We start from the raw sequence: 18,245 nt of genomic DNA, 5'->3' as shown, positions 1-18,245 counted from the left end.
CAGAATTGCGAATGGCCACTTCAAGGGAAGCAAAGCTGGGGGAGAGGAAATGTCTCCATGTTCTCCCCCTGCAAGTTAATTCTCCAAACAGCAGAGCCAACCCCATCCAAACGAATGAAAGTCCTGTCTTCGGCACGCATCACCTTCCCTGCTGAACAGGAAAGCAAGCAACACACACCGTTATGTTGAAAGGGCTGTAATAAATAAGAGTCGTCAGATATAGCTTTCGGAACAGGAATGCAATTTCTTTGTAAAGCAGCTAACAACCGATTTACAGCTAAATCCAGCCAAATCGTTGTTCAGAGGTTGTGCCTGTTAATACGGAAGATCTTCACTGCATGGTCTGCCCCACAGCTTGCCAGCTGAAGCCACTCGCTGCTCTGAGAGCTGTCGTGGCCGGCTCTGCCAACACGTTTCCTCCAACTCAGTCGCTTGACAGCAAGGGAGTGGCTTTGGCTGCAACAAAGAGAAAGGCAGTGAGGAGATGGGCGCCCCCCCAGTCACCTGGCGCTACTGCGAATGGTCACACGGAGCTGGACTCGGGAGACAGAGAACATCCCTCTTGCTCTAATTAGTGAGCTCCTTTTCAGTGAGGAAAGGAAACATGCTGCAAGCCCAGTGACCTGGCATTTCATCACCCCACCCCAGGCAGTGCGAGGCACTGTCACAGTCATGCCTGTGGTTATAAGCGGAATAAGATCCTCCTCGGTCCATCAAAATGACTAGTCAGACCAACAGAAGCTCACCAAGGTCTTGGGGGGGGGGAGGAGTCCTAGCACATCGCCTACTGCCTGGTGGGGACTGAATCTGGGACCTTCAGTGTGCAAAGCAAAGGCGACTCTGCATGTACAGCAGAGGTTCTTCCACAGCTAACCAACAGCTGAGGATCACATCACTCAGGAGGTTTCAAAAACGTCAAGCTCACTTCAGTTCAAGCCGCAGGCCCTGGGTGTTCTCGGGCTCTGTTCCGTCCCTTTCCCGGGTTCTGCTGACCATAGTTTGCGATGGGGTCCAAACCGGCACCCCGCAGTTAGCATCTGGGCTCAGCAAATACATTTTGAGTTAAGTGTTTGGAGACAGATTTCATCTTCCAGCCTTCCTGATGCTAGCAAGAGGCTCTTGGTGTCCAGGGAGAAAAGCGACCCAGGTAGCAAAACAGGTTCCCAGGATCCAACCCAAAATGTTCAGGTTGCCTACATTGCCACTTAGCTTGGGGAGAACCAGTTTGGGGGTGTGGTTAGGAGTGGCGGCTTCAGATCTGGCAAGCCAGGTTTGATATGCTGCTTCTTCACATGCAGCCGGCTTGGTGACCTTTGGCCAGTTACAGCCCTGTTAGATTTATTCTCACAGAGCAGTTCTGTCAGAGCTCTCTCAGTCCCACCTAGCTCACGGGGGGTCTGATGTGGGAAGAAGGGAAGGCGACAGAAAGTTGCTCTGAAACGTATTTTGGGAGTAAAAAGTAGGATATAAAAACTAACTATTCTTCATCAGACCTGGGAAATGGAGGGCTCTATCCTGCACGAAGGTTCTGCAAATTGTCCCTCAAGTGTGTTATAAGGGTTAAAATGGCAAGCTAGAATCAAGACAACCAGCACAAACCCTGCCTTGCCATGGCTAAACACTGGCCTGGTATACCTAGGGCAATGCTGTGGATGTCAGGATTGTTAGAAAACCCTGTCATAAATGAGCCTAAGTTCCTCCATGACAGTTAGATTGCTTGGTGCCTGGGAGCTCCAGGTCCTGTATCATGCTAACTAGTTAAAAGTGAAATGTATGTTATTGTAGCCATTATCTCTCAATGTGCTTTTCAGTGAGGCCTCTCGGCTGGGTCTTATCTAAGCCCGAAGACAGCCAAGGACATGTGAAAGTAACACTGTTTTTAATTGCATTTGCATCCTCTCTCTGCCTCCCCTCCGTTGGGAACTTTCAAGTTTTGGGCGGGAGAATTGTATTGATAAGAAGAAGCAAATCTGTCCTCAGGCAGATTTGACTTCGCTAGTCTAGATGTATGAAGTGCTTCTCAATAAAACTGCAGCAACCCCCGTTTCTTTCCTCCCGGGGGTTTGGAAACAAGGCAGGTGGGGCAGCCTTGCACATATTTCTCCACATCCCCCCTCAATGTTGGTGGCCAACCAGTAATGTCTTCTGACCAGGTGCAGAGTTTTCACAAAGCCAAAATGCCCTGCTGTCTTTGCATCGTGGCACAATTTCAAAACGTCCCCGCGCGCCGCAGCCGGGACGTAGAGGCGCTCGCCTTTGAAAAACAGGCCCCCCTTGTCAACGAGGGCGGAGCGGAGGGAAACGAATTCAGAGTCTTGTAGGACCTCCTTCTGAACCCACCCACCGGGGACCAGGCTGCCTTTTTTTTTGACTGCGCGTCCTTGTGAGTCCTTGCAACGTCTGACAGTGGATAGAGGTGCTCATGTGCAGTAAAGCTTTTGATAAGGTTCCACAGGAAATTCTTGTTGACAAGTTGGCAAAGCATAGGATGGATCCTATTACTGTTAGGGGAATCGAAAACTGGTTGACAGAATGCACCTGAAGGATGCTTGTTAATGGTTCATCATGTACTTGGAGAGGGATGACAAGTGGAGTGCCTCAGGGATGTTCAACATATAGAATCATAGAGTTGGAAGGGGCCATACAGGCCATCTAGTCCAACCCCCTGCTCAACGCAGGAGCAGCCCAGAGCATCCTAAAGCATCCAAGAAAAGTGTGTATCCAACCTTTGCTTGAAGACTGCCAGTGAGGGGGAGCTCACCACCTCCTTAGGCAGCCTATTCCACTGCTGAACTACTCTGACTGTGAAAAACTTTTTCCTGATATCTAGCCTATATCGTTGTACTTGAAGTTTAAACCCATTACTGCGTGTCCTCTCCTCTGCAGCCAGCAGAAATCTCTCCTCTGTACCCTTTCAATTTTATCTACGTCCTTCTTGAAGTGAGGCCTCCAGAACTGCACACAGTACTCCAGGTGTGGTCTGACCAGTGCCGTATACAATGGGAATATGACATCTTGTGATTTTGATGTGATGCCCCTGTTGATACAGCCCAAAATGGCATTTGCCTTTTTTACCGCTGCATCACACAACCTGCTCATGTTTAGTTTACAATCCACAAGTACCCCAAGGTCTCGTTCACACACAGTGTTACCTAGAAGCGTATCCCCCATCCAGTAGGCATGCTTTTCATTTTTCTGACCCAGATGCAGAACTTTAAACTTATCTTTATTAAATTGCATTTTGTTCTCATTTGCCCATTTTTCCATTGTGTTCAGATCTCATTGAACTCTGTCTCTATCTTCAGGAGTATTTGCCAGTCCTCCCAATTTGGTGTCATCTGCAAACTTGATGAGTAGTCCCTCCACCCCCTCATCTAGATCATTAATAAATATGTTAAAAAGTACCAGGCCGAGCACCGAGCCCTGAAGTACCCCGCTACTCACCTCCCTCCAGTCTGATGAAACACCATAGACAACAACTCTTTGAGTGCAGTTCTCTAACCAATTCCCTATCCACTTAACAATCTGAAAATCCAGATTGCAGTCCTTCAACTTATCCATCAGAACATCATGGGGAACCTTGTCAAAAGCTTTACTAAAATCCAAGTAAATGACATCAACCGAATTTCCACGATCCAGCAAACCTGTTACTTGGTCAAAAAAGGAAACCAGGTTGGTCTGGCAGGACCATGCTGACTTCCTTGGATCACCAAATTGTCCTCCAGATGTTTGCAGATCGCTCCCTTTAATATCTGCTCCATTATCTTCCCCACAACAGAGGTCAGACTCACTGGTCTGTAGTTTCCCGGGTCATCCTTCCTCCCTTTTTTGAAGATCGGAATAACGTTTGCTCTCTTCCAGTCCTCCGGGACATCTCCAGTCCTTAAAGAGGTCCCGAAGATGAAGTTCTTTGAGTACTCTCGGGTGCATTTCATCCGGCCCAGGGGATTTGAACTCATCCAGTGCAGCTAAATGCCTCTTGACAACCTCTCTATCCATGTTAACCTGCCACCCAGACACTATCCTTTGGCTACTGCCATCTCTAGATGTGCCTAAACCCTTTGACCTGCGGGAAAAAACAGATGTAAAATAGGCACTAAGCCTTTCTGCTTTCTCTGCATCTTCCGTTAGAGTTTGTCCATCCGCACCCAACAGTGGGCCTATTGCCTCCTTTACTTTACGTTTGCTCCTCACATAACTGAAAAATCAATTCATCAATATCAGTGAGGGAATGGAGATGGTGCTTATTAAATCTGCAGATGATACTTAACTGGGAGGGGTACCAAACACAGCAGAAGACAGAATCAGGAGATGGATAATCTTGACTGGAAAACTGGGCTAAACTGAGTAAAATGAATTTCAATTGTGATTAATGTAAAGTTCTACATTTAGGGGGGGGGCGGGAAAAAAAAACTATTGTTGTATGATGAGGGAGAATTGTTGAGGCAGAAGTACGTGCAAAAAGGAACTAGGGGTTTTACACTGAACATGAGTCAACAGTGCAACTTAGTGGCTAAAAAGGCGAATGGGATTTGACAGAAATGCTAGTTCTTTGAATATCGGCAATATTGTAAATGTGTGCACAGAAGAGATCGTGCCTATGCTTGGCTCTTGTGATCATTTCCTGCAATCTACAAGGGGTCAGACTAGAGGGAAAACAGCTGGCAGGGAGAAGGAGAAAGTGACAGCTCGGGAGCTACTGGTGAGTGTTGCTATCCTACTTACAGTGTTTGAAGGCACTGTGTGAGGGTATACACACTGCAGGACAGGGAGGCTGTTCGAGTGTTGTTGTTTTTGTCTGTTCCTTGCCTGGCGGGGGACTCCTGCTAATCACATTAGCTGATTTGCATTCGTTGGCAGTTTTGCCTGGGGCTGACTGCGAGCTCCAACTTCTGCTGGGTGGGCCTTGGTGCTATAAAAGGCTTTTTGCTCACCAGAGCAAAATGCTAGGCAGGGAGAAGGAGAAAGTGCCAGTGTGGGTGCTACTGGTGAGTGTTGCATTCTTTCTTATAGTGTGTGAGGGTATATCGTTTGCAGGAGAGCGGGGGCTGTTTGAGTGCTACTTTGTTGTTGTTCCTTGCCCAGGTGATGGGGGACTGCAGCAGTAGCTAATTTGCATTCGTTGAAAGTTTTGCTTGGGACTGACTGCTAGCGCCATCCTCTGCTGGGTGGGCCTTTGTGCTATAAAGGGCTATTGCTTGCCTGCGGTGTGTACCAAAGGGCGAGAGCTAAAGGGAGCTTAGCTTGCGGATCAAACCGGGAGGAATCTATAAACGTTCCAGAGCTTTCAGAAGGGGTCTGGTTCTTCCCACAATGGATTGGACTGGCATAGCTGATGATGGACCTGAGGCTGAGAAATGCACTGTCTGTGGCATGTTTGTATTTCTACCTCAGGGGAGCTTTAAATCCACATGCACCAAGTGCAAGTTAGTAGCGCTCCTGAAAGAGGAAGTACAGAAGCTAGAGGACGCTTGCCCACACTTTATTCTGCAAAGGGGGGCAAAGAGTTCCTAGAAAGAATTCATGGAGCACTTTTTGGAGGGCAACTGGGAGAGTTGGGAAAGGTGTCTCACCAATTAGAGGAGAACCCAATACAAGATGACAGCAGACAGAAGAACATTACACAGAGCTGTCAAAAAATAATGTCTTTTGCCCATCTGATATTCTGAATCATTTCCAGGATCTGCCCATAGATGATGATTCTGCCCCTCAACCTGGGCCTTCTGGGTCATGTCTGCAGCCTGGTGGAATGGGCTCCCGGAAGAGCTGAAGGCCCTGCAGGAGCTTTTACAGTTCCACAGGGCCTGCAAGATGGAGCTCTTCCGCAAATTCCCTGCAAAAGGGGAAAGGGTGAGTTCTTCCGTATGTGGTGGAATTCTGTTAAAGTGAGAAAATATTGGAACAAAATATATGCAGAATTTTTAAAAAGTTGAAGTGTAATTTGAAAAAAAAAATTGAATTTCTTAGAAGGAAAGGTTCATAAAGATATTAAAGTTTTGTTTTTGTATGCATTATCTGCAGCAAGAATTGTCTTTGCATTCAAATAGAAAAGTTCTGACATCCCCTCGAATGAATATTGGCCAAGGAAGTTGATGAATTGTGCTGAAGTTGCAGAATTGTCAGCGGTATTAAAGGATCAAGATCTTGGAAAATACCATGAACAATGGTCATTACTTTGGAATTATATTAAAAAGCAAATCCTGTACTTTGCAAAAATCAGTAAAAATCTGCAAGGTAGCAGTAGGTTCTGAGAATATTGTTATGCCACAGAACGGAACTTTACTTCTCCGCTTGATTGGGTTAGGAGAGAAGTCTAGTTTATCTGATTTATGTAACATCTTTCTTTGTTATGTATGTATTGTCATTTATGTTTTGGTATTGTGGATTAATTTGTTTGATTTTGTTAATGCATAATAAAAGTATATATTTTTTAAATGACACCACAAGGGAAAGGAGACAACCCACATAGGGATTATAAGCAGTGACCTGCTTGGGAAGGCCAGGTCAAATGGAACCAAAGGTAAGAAGAGGCTTCAGGTGCCTTCAGGAGCCTGCTTGGTGTAGTCATTAAGAGCAACAACCTCTAATCTGGGAAACTGGGTTCAATTCCCTACTTCTCCAGCTGCAGCCAATCACAGTTCTCTCTAAGCTCTCTCAGCCTTACCTACCTCACAGGGTGTCTGTTGTGTGAAGAAGTGTACTTTGCTGGTTAGTGCATGTCTTATTAGCCTCTGTACTTTGGCTGTGTGGCATGTGCAAAAAGCCACAGTCACTTGGAGGAAGAACCGATGCTGGTGGTACCCTTGGGTCAATCAAGATGAATGGAAGAGATAGCAACATGAGACTGGCAAGAGATCCAAACATGTGTGGCCTCACAGGGCCTCTGCAGTTGCAGCCCAACCTGTATCATCAGTTCACGTATCGTGTCATGCCCTTGCTGCCGCTACAGCCAGAGACCACGGATGTGCCTGTAAAAGGCTTCAGTATCTGTGGGTTTTAATCAATACGTTGGCGAAATCATGGCTCACTGAGAGTTCATGTGTCCCTTCACTAATTTCTAAGGTGAAATAGAAGCATACTGATATTCAGCTACAGTTAATGAACAAACTAGCTTTAAGATTTCAAGGTTAGATCATGTTAGCTAATGTATCAGTTACTCAGGAAGTACATTATGCTTGAGCAATTACAGAATGAAACGAAGAATGTCTGTAGGTTTCAAAGAACTGTATTGAAGATCTGAAAATTAGAAATAAAGTTATGAATAATGCAATACCCCCTGTGTACGTGGGAACAAAGATAATATGTATTTTTAGGATATAGAAAAATATAGATAATGCATTTGGAAATTGATTTTCTTTGAAGATTTCAGGTGCCGAATCTCCCTGTTTGGAGTCCAAACAAAGGTGATGGGCCCAGCCGCACCAGCATAAGTATTAGCTAGCCAAGCAAGCCTTTGCCTGTGCCAGCAGGTGAGGATGGGGCGGGGCTGAACAGCAATGCTCCAGCGGGCGATCGGCACAATCTGAACCCGGACCGGGCTATGCAGCTGGGTCCCTTGCCGTCATGCCAGCCTCATCCCCACGGGGAGTGGTGCCCCAAGCCAGCCCGACAGCTCGCCGGGACCTCAGAGATGGTGTTGGTGGGGCAACTTGACAGCTCACTGCTGGAGCGCCAGCTCAAGGCAGATGGGGCCCAGGTGAGTTGGCTCCAACAGATGGAAACCGAGTCTCCAGGTGTGACCACTTAGCTCGTTAAGACAGGTTGCACTTAAGCACGGGAGAAGCAGCATGCCCTTGTGGGTGCAACCTGAAGAAGAAGAAGAGTTGGTTCTTAGATGCCGCTTTTCTCTACCCCATCACAGACACCCTGTGAGGGGAGGGGAGGGGAGGGGAGGGGAGGGGAGGGGAGGGGGGGGGAGGCTGAGAGAGCCCTGAGATTCCTGCTCCGTCAGAACAGCCTTATCAATGCTGTGGCGAGCCCAAGGCCACCCAGCTAGCTGCCTGCAGAGGAGTACAGAATCAAACCCGGCTCGCCAGAATAGAAGTCTATGCTCCTAACCACTACACCAAGCTGGCTCTGCACATTGATCCTACCTGTTGCCTTGACTCCAGTTCCTGTCCTGACCTTGCTCTAGTGAAGCTCTGCCTGCCTGATCCCTGGTTTCCTGACTCCTGCTCTCGGACTATGGCTTACAGTACTTGGACTCTAATTTGGCTTTGGACTCTGCTTCTCTGGTTCTCAACCTTGGCTTGCTGGACTCAGACCTGTTTAGTTAGCACTAAAATCCGGACTGGACTTTTACTCTGCTGTTGATCTGCTACTTTTTATGCCAATGAAGGTACTCTGAATCTGAATCTGATCTGCTACTTGGGCTTGGCTTACTGGTTGAGGGTGTACTAATCGGAACTTTCACTGGGTGCATCTGGATATGGCGACCCCTTTCCCACATTCCACAAATGGTTTTATGTCAGGGCTATGATTGCACACACCTCACTCAATTTCCCCTGCACCCGGTGTGTGACAGGTAAGTGGTAATGGGGGTTGATGCAAATGTACTATCCTTTTATCTAGGATGTCCCTGATTCACACTTCCTGACTCATTCAACAGGACTGGGGCAGGCAGGACAAGGGAAGAAACAGGAAGTTAGTTGAAATGCTCTCAGTGGCCCTCTTCCATTGCAGACCCAATAGTGATGCAAACGTCTGTGACATGGAGAAGACGGGTCAGCTTTTTCACTGGTGAGAACAGAGTGCTCTGTGAGAACAGAGTGCTTCTGACTGCTAAAAAGGTTATGCTGGAGATCATGGGACCTGCAGAGATTAAAATCATCCAGGACAGGAGGTCTAACATGGATCACCTTTTCTGAAACTCAGCCTGCTATTGAACCCGTACAGATTCAAACTGAAATCAGATCAGAACAACTTCAGCAACAGCTGAACCAGAACTCAGTTCTTAAACTGCCCTGCTCTGACTCCTAACCCTTGTCAAGACCCTGTTTACAGGTTTACTGTTCTCATGATTTTGCCACGTGATGCATCCTTGACCTGTCTTCATGGTTGCCATATGATGCTCTCAGACCTGTTTTTTTTGTTGTTGCCTTGCTTTAATTGTGCATTAGTTATTTTTAGATTAGGGAGCCTCTTTCTTATTAAATCTCCTGAAAGCATTTTATTATTTTGACCCTGATCAGCTGATGTAGTCTTTTAGGAATGCTTGTAGTGTCTAGGCCAGGGGTAGTCAAACTGCGGCCCTCCAGATGTCCATGGACTACAATTCCCAGGAGCCCCCTGCCAGCGTTCGCTGGCAGGGGGCTCCTGGGAATTGTAGTCCATGGACATCTGGAGGGCCACAGTTTGACTACCCCTGGTCTAGGCTGTTGTGCACATGGGAAATTTGGCTTGGGAAATTGCAGAGCCTCGTATGTTGTGCAATATGCCAAACTGGGGTGAAGGGGTGCAGGGGAAGCATAAAGGTATGCTTTTCATACCTTGCTTTTGTTTTTCAGTTCGAGCAAGGAAAATCCTTGTTTCTGTTTGCCATTTCTCTAAATTTCTCTTAATAAAGAAACTTCTTGTCAATGAGTTTGCTTACTGGAGACTTGACTGAGGCAAGAGCACACTCCAAGGGCAGCAGGACACACAGAGGAACTATCGGGCAACAGACTGATACTTCTCTAATGAAAAGCTGCAGCCTAGAAACCGAAGGACGAAGACAACCAGGACAACTGCTCAGAGGAACCAATACCCAGAACTGCTTTCCTGGGGGATTCCTCAGTTCTTCCCACATAGATTTTGCTCCTACAACATGATGGACCCCACTTTTTAAGCACTCAGGGAATCTAGAGGATCTTTGCCCTCCAATGTTCTCATGACTTATAGTAGTGCTCCAGAATATGGTTTCTGTAAGAGAAAGAGAAGCTGGCAGGCAGAATAGACCAATGCTCCAACCCCACAAACTGCTCAGTGGAAGGCACTACAGACATAATTCCGCACCCTTCTGCCAGTTTCTCTTTCCAAGACAATGCTGGCAAATCACTATCTGTGGGAAATAACACTAATTGTGCTAGAATAACAATACTCAGTGTTTTAAATAGAGCCTCCAAACAGTTCTCCATAATGCTTTTCAGCCCTCCCAGTAAGGAGAGAATTATTTTCCCAATATTGCAGATGCAGAGCTGAAATGGAAAGATAATGCTCACCCAGCTAGTCACTAGTCAGGGCAGAGTCTAAACCAGAGGTATACTACCTTGTCCTCTTGGCATCTGTGCAAAAACAGCTCCAGAAATAACAAGTTCTTCGCAATGATGCCCTTGGGAACCCAGGTCTTCAAGCATGCCTAAATGCCTCCCCCCAACATGCAAGCAAACATGTGAAGGACAAGAAGTCAACCATAGCCAAAACACTGAGGCATCAGCCAAAGAAGGGCTTGGCATCCCATGGCTTTCAAACCTCATGAGAATACATTACCTGCTGTCAGTCTCTGCACAGAGAGCCCAGTTGGAGCCCAGTGACTTCCCATTGCTTGGCTTCCATTTGTACAAGCAGATCTTCCCACCTTCCATCCCCACTGCAACGAGGTAGCTGCATCAGAAAAAGATCTCTAAGGGTTTTGGGGGCTAAGTCTGTTCCCCCCGCTGCACACGCTCCAGTTCTTAGTGCCCCTGTTTCCAAGAGAGCCTCCCATTGGGAACAAACAAACAAAGAAAGAAAGAACCCCATGAAGAGGGAATCATAAAGAGGCAGCTACTGACTTGCACAGGCTGAGGCCTGCTACAGACATGCAGGAGAAGACTGAGGCAGAAGGTCAAAGCAGGAAACAGGGTTAGTACCTCCCTCCCCCCTCCCCCACAAATGGCAAGTGTTAGATTCCAGGATTTTCCCCTTTTCTCCTTCATCATCTAAAATAAAGCTTCCAGGAAAAAGAAAGTTAGGAGTGTTCATTTTCTATTTCTGGGAAGTTTTAAGGAGAGTGGAGAACATTTATAATAGTAACAAAAACAATAAGCAGCAGCAGGGTGGGGAGAAGGGGAAAGAGCCAGCTCAGGCGAGTGTTGTGTTCTTTCTTGCAGTGTGTAAGGGGAGACAGGTTGGAGGGAAGTGGCCGTTCGCTCCCAACGCAGCCAGCGCTGCTCCGCGGGGGGGGGGGGGAGAGGTGTGGGTGTCAGCGTGGAGCTCCGTGCCTGTGTGTGTACGTCCACCAGTGCTCTGACGCTTGCGTCTCCCCTCCCGCGGCGAGATGCTGGCTACATCGGGAGCGAACAGCCGCTTTGGACGCCAAAGTGCCCAACCCTGGTCGGGGCTGTTTGGGTTTTTTTGTCTGTCCCTTTCCTGGGTGGCAGGGACTACAACTAATCACCTGAGCTGATTTCCATTAGGCCTGGGGCTGACTGCTAGCTCCACCCTCTGCTGTGTGGGCCTTTGTTCTTACTTGCCAGAGGCATGAGATTTGGGCACGTGCCAGAGGGCGAGAGCGAAAAAGCTTCTGGCTTGCGGATCAACCCAGGGTACCCTGCAAGTTCCAGAGTTTGTAGAAGGGGGCTGGTTCTTCCTGTAATGGATGAAAGCGGCATGGCTGGTGAGGGACCTGAGGCTGTAGCAAGATTATATTTTGACCTCAGGGGAACTTCAAATCCACATGCACCAAGTGCAAGTTAGTTGTGCTCCCGGAAGAGAAGGTACAGAAGCTAGAGGACGCCTGTCCACACTTTATTCCGCAAAGGGGGGCAAAGAGTTCCGAGAAAGAATTCATGGAGCACTTTTTGGAGGGCAACTGGGAGAGTTGGGAAAGGTGTCTCACCAATTAGAAGAGAACTCAATTCAAGACGACAGCAGACAGAAGAACGTTACACAGAGCTGTTGAAAAATAAGATGTTCTGCCCTTCTGATATTCTGAAATCATTTCCAGGAACTGCCCATAGATGGTTGATTCTGAACCACAGGAACAAGGTCTATTCCCCCAAGCCTGGAAGGTCAGAAGATGTTTCACAGGCCCCTGTGGATGAGAGGACGAGCTCTTCTGCTCCCCAACATATTAGAACTAGAAGATAGGAGAGGCATGCTGGTACCTGGGGATTCCCTATTGGGAGGCGTAGAAGCCAAAGTGTGTCGACCGGACTTGTTGCCTCGGGAGGGATGTGATAATCAAAGATGTGATGGAAAGGGTGGGAAGACTTGGAAAGCCCCAGGACAGAGATCCCTTCCTGCTCATCCAAGTGGGAACAAATAATACTGCCCAGAGCAAACCATATGAAAGGTGACTACGTGGCCTTGGGGGGGAAAGTGAAGGACTGGAGAATGCAGGTTGTGTTTTCGGCGGTTCTTCCTGTTAATAGCCAAGGTTTAGGAAGGGAAAGAAAAATAATGCAGTTAAATGACTGGTTACTTCCTTGGTGTCATCTGGAAACGTTTGGATTTGTGGACCCTGGATTGCGCTACCGTGATGAGGCTCTTCTATCTGGAGACGGTTTGCAAAGGAAAAAATGCCTTTGTGAAGAGTCTTGCGGATGTGGTAAGGACGGCTTTAAACTGAGTCCAATGGGGGAATGAGCCGTACATTCAAAGCCTAATTCGAAGATGATAATTGTAGATGGGAACATTGCAAATTTAAAGGGAATGGCACGTATGCAGTGAACCATTAACATACAAGAAAGTTCAAAAACTAAAAGCCTGGGATATGCGTATGAAGGATTACAGTGTCTCTACACTAATGTGCTGAGTATGGGAAACAAGGAGAATGAACTAGATGTCCTAATAAAGGAAGGGGACTATGATTAAATAGGCATTACAGAAACCTGGTGTGATAACACAACCGGAATAACAGGACTGCGAGGTACAACTTATTTTAAAGGATCGGACAAATATACAGAGGTGGAAGAGTAGCACTATATGTTAAGAATGTATATACTTCTGAGGAAATACATGTGTCTGAGCATGAGAGTTCAGCTGAGAGTCTTTGGGTAAAAATTAAAAGAGTAGGAAATAATAGTGGTATTATGGTGGGGGTCTGCTGTAGACCACCAGGCCAGTCAGAGGACTTGGATGAGATGCTCCTAGACCAAATTACAAAATGCTCAGAGAGACAGCACCTAGTAGTCACGGGAGATTTCAGTTACCCAAATATCTGTTGTAAGACCAGCTTTGTTAAAAATGAAAAGTCCAATAAATTCCTGACTTGTCTTGCTGACATCATCACTTCCCAGAAAGTGGGAGGGGCAACCAGGGGTGGGGTCTGCTGTCTTAGACTTGATTCTTACCAACATGGAAGAACTGGTTGACAAGGTAAAAGTTGTGGGCGTGCTTGGTAGTAGTGACTTTGTGATTTTGGATTTTATGATCCTGCGGAAGAGAAAAGCTGTACATAGGGATGCACAGCCAGGTCCCAGCCAGGTAGACACCATGCCCTCTGTGCCAGCATCACCTCAGCCAGAGGCAACACCCCTTCCCAGCCCAGACACATGGTATGCAATTGGCCAAGAGCGTAGTCATCTGGACTGCCGCTGTGGGTGCCCGGCTAGGGCAGCACACTAGGGTGGCTCCATAAACAGCTTTCAAAAGAAATGAGAAATAGAAAGGACTCATTGAGCAAATGGAAGGAGGGCATTTTAACCAAGATTGGTGCCCCCCTCCCCAAGGCTAGTGCCAGTACCTGGGGTTGTCTTGCCAGCGAGGGCCCTCCCCCTCCCCCCCCCATAGTAGGTTATTGGATTATTGGTGTGGGGATTGTGTGGTTTTATCGCTTTTTAACTGTGCTGTCATTTGAATGTCCTTTTAATGGGGGTTTCATTGAGGACTTTGTAACCCGGCACAAGCAATTTTGGGAGTGGCGGGAAATAAGGCATGTCAGGAGAGTGTAAGAAAAGCTAAAGCTAAAGCTCAGTATGCACTTAGGTTAGCAACAAATGGTAAAAACTACCATAAAGTGTTCTTTAGTTATATTCAAAGTAAGAAAAAGAATAGGGAAATGGTAGGATCATTGCAGGGACAAGTGACATTGTAACAGCTGATGAAGAGAGGGCTGAACTGCTCAATTCCTACTTCTCAGTCTGCTCTTGTGAGGGGAATCGTGCTCAGTGTGGCAAAATCATTTCACTTGATGAGGGAGAAGATTTGTGGCTTAGGATCACTGCAGGAATAGTCCATAAATACCCAAGTTTCATTAAACAAAACCAAATCCTCTGGGCCAAGTGAACTGCATCCAAGGGTAAAACAACTTGCAGATATCTGAGCCTCTATCCAATATTTTGACAATTCTTGGAGACAGGCGAAGAGCCAGAAAATTAGAGGCGGGCAAATGTTGTCCCCATCTTCAAGAAGGGGAAAAAGGAGGATCTACAGACCTTCCAGCTTGATGTCTATAGCTGTCAAAATTTTAGAACAAATAATCGAAGTTGGTCCTTGAGCAGCTAGAGCAGATGGCTGTAATCACTAAGGATCAGCATGGCTTTCTCCAGAACAAGTCATATCAGACTAAACTTCTTTTTGAGAAAGTTAATACCTTGCCAGATCAGGGGAATGCTGTGGACATAGTTTACCTTGATTTGTAAGGCTTTTGATAAGGTTCCACATGATATTCATATTGGCAACTTGGTAAAATGTGGTAAGGATCCTATTACTGTTAGGTGGATCAAGCACTGATTGACAGATCACACTCAAAGGGTGTTTGTAAATGGTTCATCAGCTTATTGGAGAGGAGTGACAAGTGGAGAGCCTCAGGGATCTGTCCTGAGCCCTGAGTTATTCTGCATGTTTATCAATGATTTGGATGAAGGAATAGAGGCGGTCCTTATTAAATTTGCAGATGACACTGAACTGGAAGGTGTGGCAAATACACCAGGGACAGAATCAGAATACAGGCTAGAAAACTGGGCTAAAATGAACAAAATGAATTTCAATAGAGATAAATATAATGTTCTGCATTTAGGTAGGAAAAATCAAATGCATCACTATAGGATGGGTGAGACTTGTCTGGGCATTATTATGTGTCAAAAGGTTCTGGGTGTCCTAGTAGACCATACACTGAACATAAGTCAGCAGTGTGACTCAGTGGCTAAAAAGAGAAACCGGATTTGGGGCTGTATTAAAAGAAGTATAGTGTCAAAATCATGTGAGGCAATGTTACCACTTTACTCCGCTCTGGTAAGACCTCACTTGAGTATTGTGTTCAGTTTTGGGCACCAGAACTGAAGAAAGATGTACAGAAATTGGAGCATGTCCAGAGAAGGGCTGAGAAGATGGTGATGGGTTTGGAGACCAAGTCGTATGGGGAAAGGTTGAAGAAGTTTACTCAGTTTAGCCTAGAGAAAATATGACTAAGAGGTGATATGATAACTATCTTCAAATACTTGAAGGGTTGTCATATAGAGGATGGAGCAAGGTTGTTCTCCTTCTCTGTAAGATTTTAAGCAGAGGCTAGATAGTCATCTGACCCCAGATGGCATACAGCCAAATTCCTAGCTGAGCTGTGCAAAGATGTACAATTTAATTTTTTGAAATGTTCAACCATGGGTGGATTCCACCCCTATACTACCACTCCACTAAGCTAGGTTTATTAATTCATCTATTTTTTGTGTTAAAATATTTATGCTTCACCTTTCCTTTTGGCTCATTCTAAGGAGACTTCCTCCAATTTAAGTGGCTGATTCATTGGAGAAACCAAAACCAAAAGGCTAAAGTCACACAGGTACAAAACATTATTTACTTGGCATCTCTATGCATCAAAGGCATCATTGTCATATAAGACTGGACCTATGGGGCATAAATGATGCTACCAAAATCTGGCCCAGAAAATGCACAATCCTCCTGCATACCGTTACACAGGAGTAACTACATAAAGACAAGTTTAGTGGCACAACCACAAGCGCATTAAGGCACCTCAGGCAGCTCTAGGGACCTGGATTTCATTTGTTACACACTTTATTTGGTATGTCAGCAGAAGCCTTCCCTGGGCATGCAAGTGACATACCTCCCATCAGAAGCAAGCACAGGGCCAAGGCCAACAGCTGTGACCGCATCATCAACATCCAGGACAGAAGAGCAAAGCTCAATGGCAGCCGGGTCTTTCCTGACCTCCTCCTCCTCATCTGCCGAACAACATTCGCCCCAGACAATGACCTGTTTGAAAGAGCAAAGAATTAATTCCTTGTGGGAAATATTTGGTTGGGGTAGGAACTTTAAGAAGAAGGCAGTGGACTAAGAGGACTGACAGACCCAGAAAGAGCAGCAGTCGTCCCCTCCTGCAGCACGTCTGCCCAGGCTGAGCCATGAGCAGTCTCCATGGATGCCGGGGACTGGGGAGGGGGGAGGGGGGGCATTCAGAATACCAAATTGTCTCCACCAGCCCCCTTTTCTCCAGCATCTCTTTTCAGCATTGTGTGAGTCCTCCAAAATATGGGATCACAAATGGTGCTCAGCGGTGGGCCCTCAACAATGGTCAGCTCTCTCAAGCACTCAGGCTAGCACAGCATTTATATTCAAACACTACCGCAGCAGCAGCAGAAACAAAAAAAAATGTAGCTATGCAAAGATCACCAGCAGAATTCCCTGATTTTCAGGGTTATCCTCTCTGGCCTCCAAGCTCTCCCAGGGGAGACAGGCTCTCCTTTCTTCCATAAAGAACTGGGCTAGGGAAGGCATTGTGGCTTTCACATGGATTGGCAATTATTAATGAGAGGGGGAACTGAGAATTGGGGGAAGGCAAATGGAGATAACTGAAATCTACAGGAGCCCCTTCTTCCCCACTTGCACTTACTTTCAACAGCCTGCAGAGTTTTATTTTGCTGACGGCTGTGCAAAGAAAGAACGGTGCCCTGCTGAGCTCCTGCTATGTGGCTGAAGGAGATTGCTCTCTGTCCACCTGGCACAGTGATTCCCGGGCACCGCCCACCCGAGACCTTTAGACACAGAGCCACAGCAAACGTCCCTCTCCCTACCAGAGAGAGACATGATTGTTTTTTGACTGTGTATCTGTTGATAAGGTTGCAAGCTGGGTGTACACAAGACGACGAGGAATCACCACACTAAACTCATGTGAAAGGCAGCAAGCGCTAGCTAAGGGCTGTTCTGAGAGCCAATATGCCCCTTCCTTTCGCAGCTCTTTGTCCAGAATGTGAGGAGGGGAAGGGAGGCCAGTTTTCACAAAGGGAAGTTGGTTCCTATGCCTTGAGTTTGTGAAACGGGGTTTCACATACCTGTAACCATTGTTCATGCAGACACACACTGGGACTGGACAAGCGCAGGCCAGCTGCAGACGTCTTTTCCTGCTAAAGCCCTATAGGGGGCACCACCGTCCTGACATGCGTGTGGTTTCCCGCCGGAACGCACACATGAGATGGGTGGAGTGCCCCCTCTTCCCCCAGTTCTGAATTGCCGCTGCGACCTCAAGACAAAGGCTCATAGCGGGGGCAGAGGGAGGGAATGTGTGGAATGGGCTGCCTACGGAGGTGGTGAGCTCCCCCTCACGGGCCGGCTTCAAGCAAAGGATGGAGACACACTTTTCTTGGATGCTTTAGGATGCTCTGGGCTGATCCTGCGTTGAGCAGGGGGTTGGACTAGATGGCCTGTATGGCCCCCTTCCAATTCTAGGATTCTCTGATTCTATGACTGCACAAGACCTCACTTAACAATGGGTACAGGCCGGTAAAACCCCGTTTTCATTGTCAGTCTTGTTCTGCAGCCCCACATTGGGACCTTCATGAGCTATTACCTGAGGATGGCAGGATGAGCCCTTCGGAGAACAAGGACTGTAACATCACTCTGCCAAATTCTGAATCCCTCCTGTCTTGGAGGTCAATGGCGTAATGCTTTGCAAATGTTTGTTCTCTTGCCCAGGTAGTTGCACGGCAGATGTCCACCAGATAAACTATCCTGTGAAAGGCGGCTGACAAACCCATGGCCCGAAGGGAATGAGCTCATATATCAAGAGGGCAAGGGACCTTTGGAATCAAATAAGCGGACTTGATGGCCGAAACCATCCATCCTGACACTGTTCGCTTTGCACCCCTTATTGGGACCCCAATAGCATACAAATAAAGGATTTGATTTTCTAAACTCTTTTGTCCTGTCTAACATAGTACAGCAGTGCCTGTCTAACATCCAATGAATGGAGAGACCTCTCGGAGTTGGAGGTTGGGAAAGAAACTTGGTAGGGTATAGGCTGGGATAAGTGAAAACTACAGACACCTTCGGGAGAAATTGTGGATCAGGACAAAGAGTCACCTTAGTTGGGAAAATCTGCAGGAAAGGAGGGT

The 18,245-nt window shown here is 46.9% G+C and overlaps 1 protein-coding gene across 5 annotated transcripts in view; it reads right to left on the bottom strand.

Moving 5' to 3' along the window:
• ELP2 (elongator acetyltransferase complex subunit 2) overlaps positions 1–18,245 on the bottom strand; it is a 111,148-nt gene that overhangs the window by 14,431 nt on the left and 78,472 nt on the right. For 3 of the 5 annotated variants that reach the window (XM_077309700.1, XM_077309701.1, XM_077309705.1), the window contains 3 exons: positions 15,962–16,110; positions 10,468–10,581; positions 225–456 (listed from right to left, as the gene is read on the bottom strand). In XM_077309700.1, the coding sequence (XP_077165815.1) occupies positions 300–456; positions 10,468–10,581; positions 15,962–16,110 (420 nt within the window). In that variant the 3' untranslated portion in view covers positions 225–299. Of the gene's footprint in view, positions 1–224; positions 457–10,467; positions 10,582–15,961; positions 16,111–18,245 lie in introns of those variants that run through there. The other 2 variants (XM_077309702.1, XM_077309703.1) reach the window with 2 other exon arrangements.

The sequence above is a fragment of the Paroedura picta genome, chromosome 14 (assembly GCF_049243985.1).
Source record: "Paroedura picta isolate Pp20150507F chromosome 14, Ppicta_v3.0, whole genome shotgun sequence".
Taxonomy (NCBI): Eukaryota; Metazoa; Chordata; class Lepidosauria; order Squamata; family Gekkonidae; genus Paroedura; species Paroedura picta.
The sequence above is the reverse complement of the archived record's forward strand: the minus strand, read 5'-3'. Positions and strand labels throughout refer to the sequence as shown.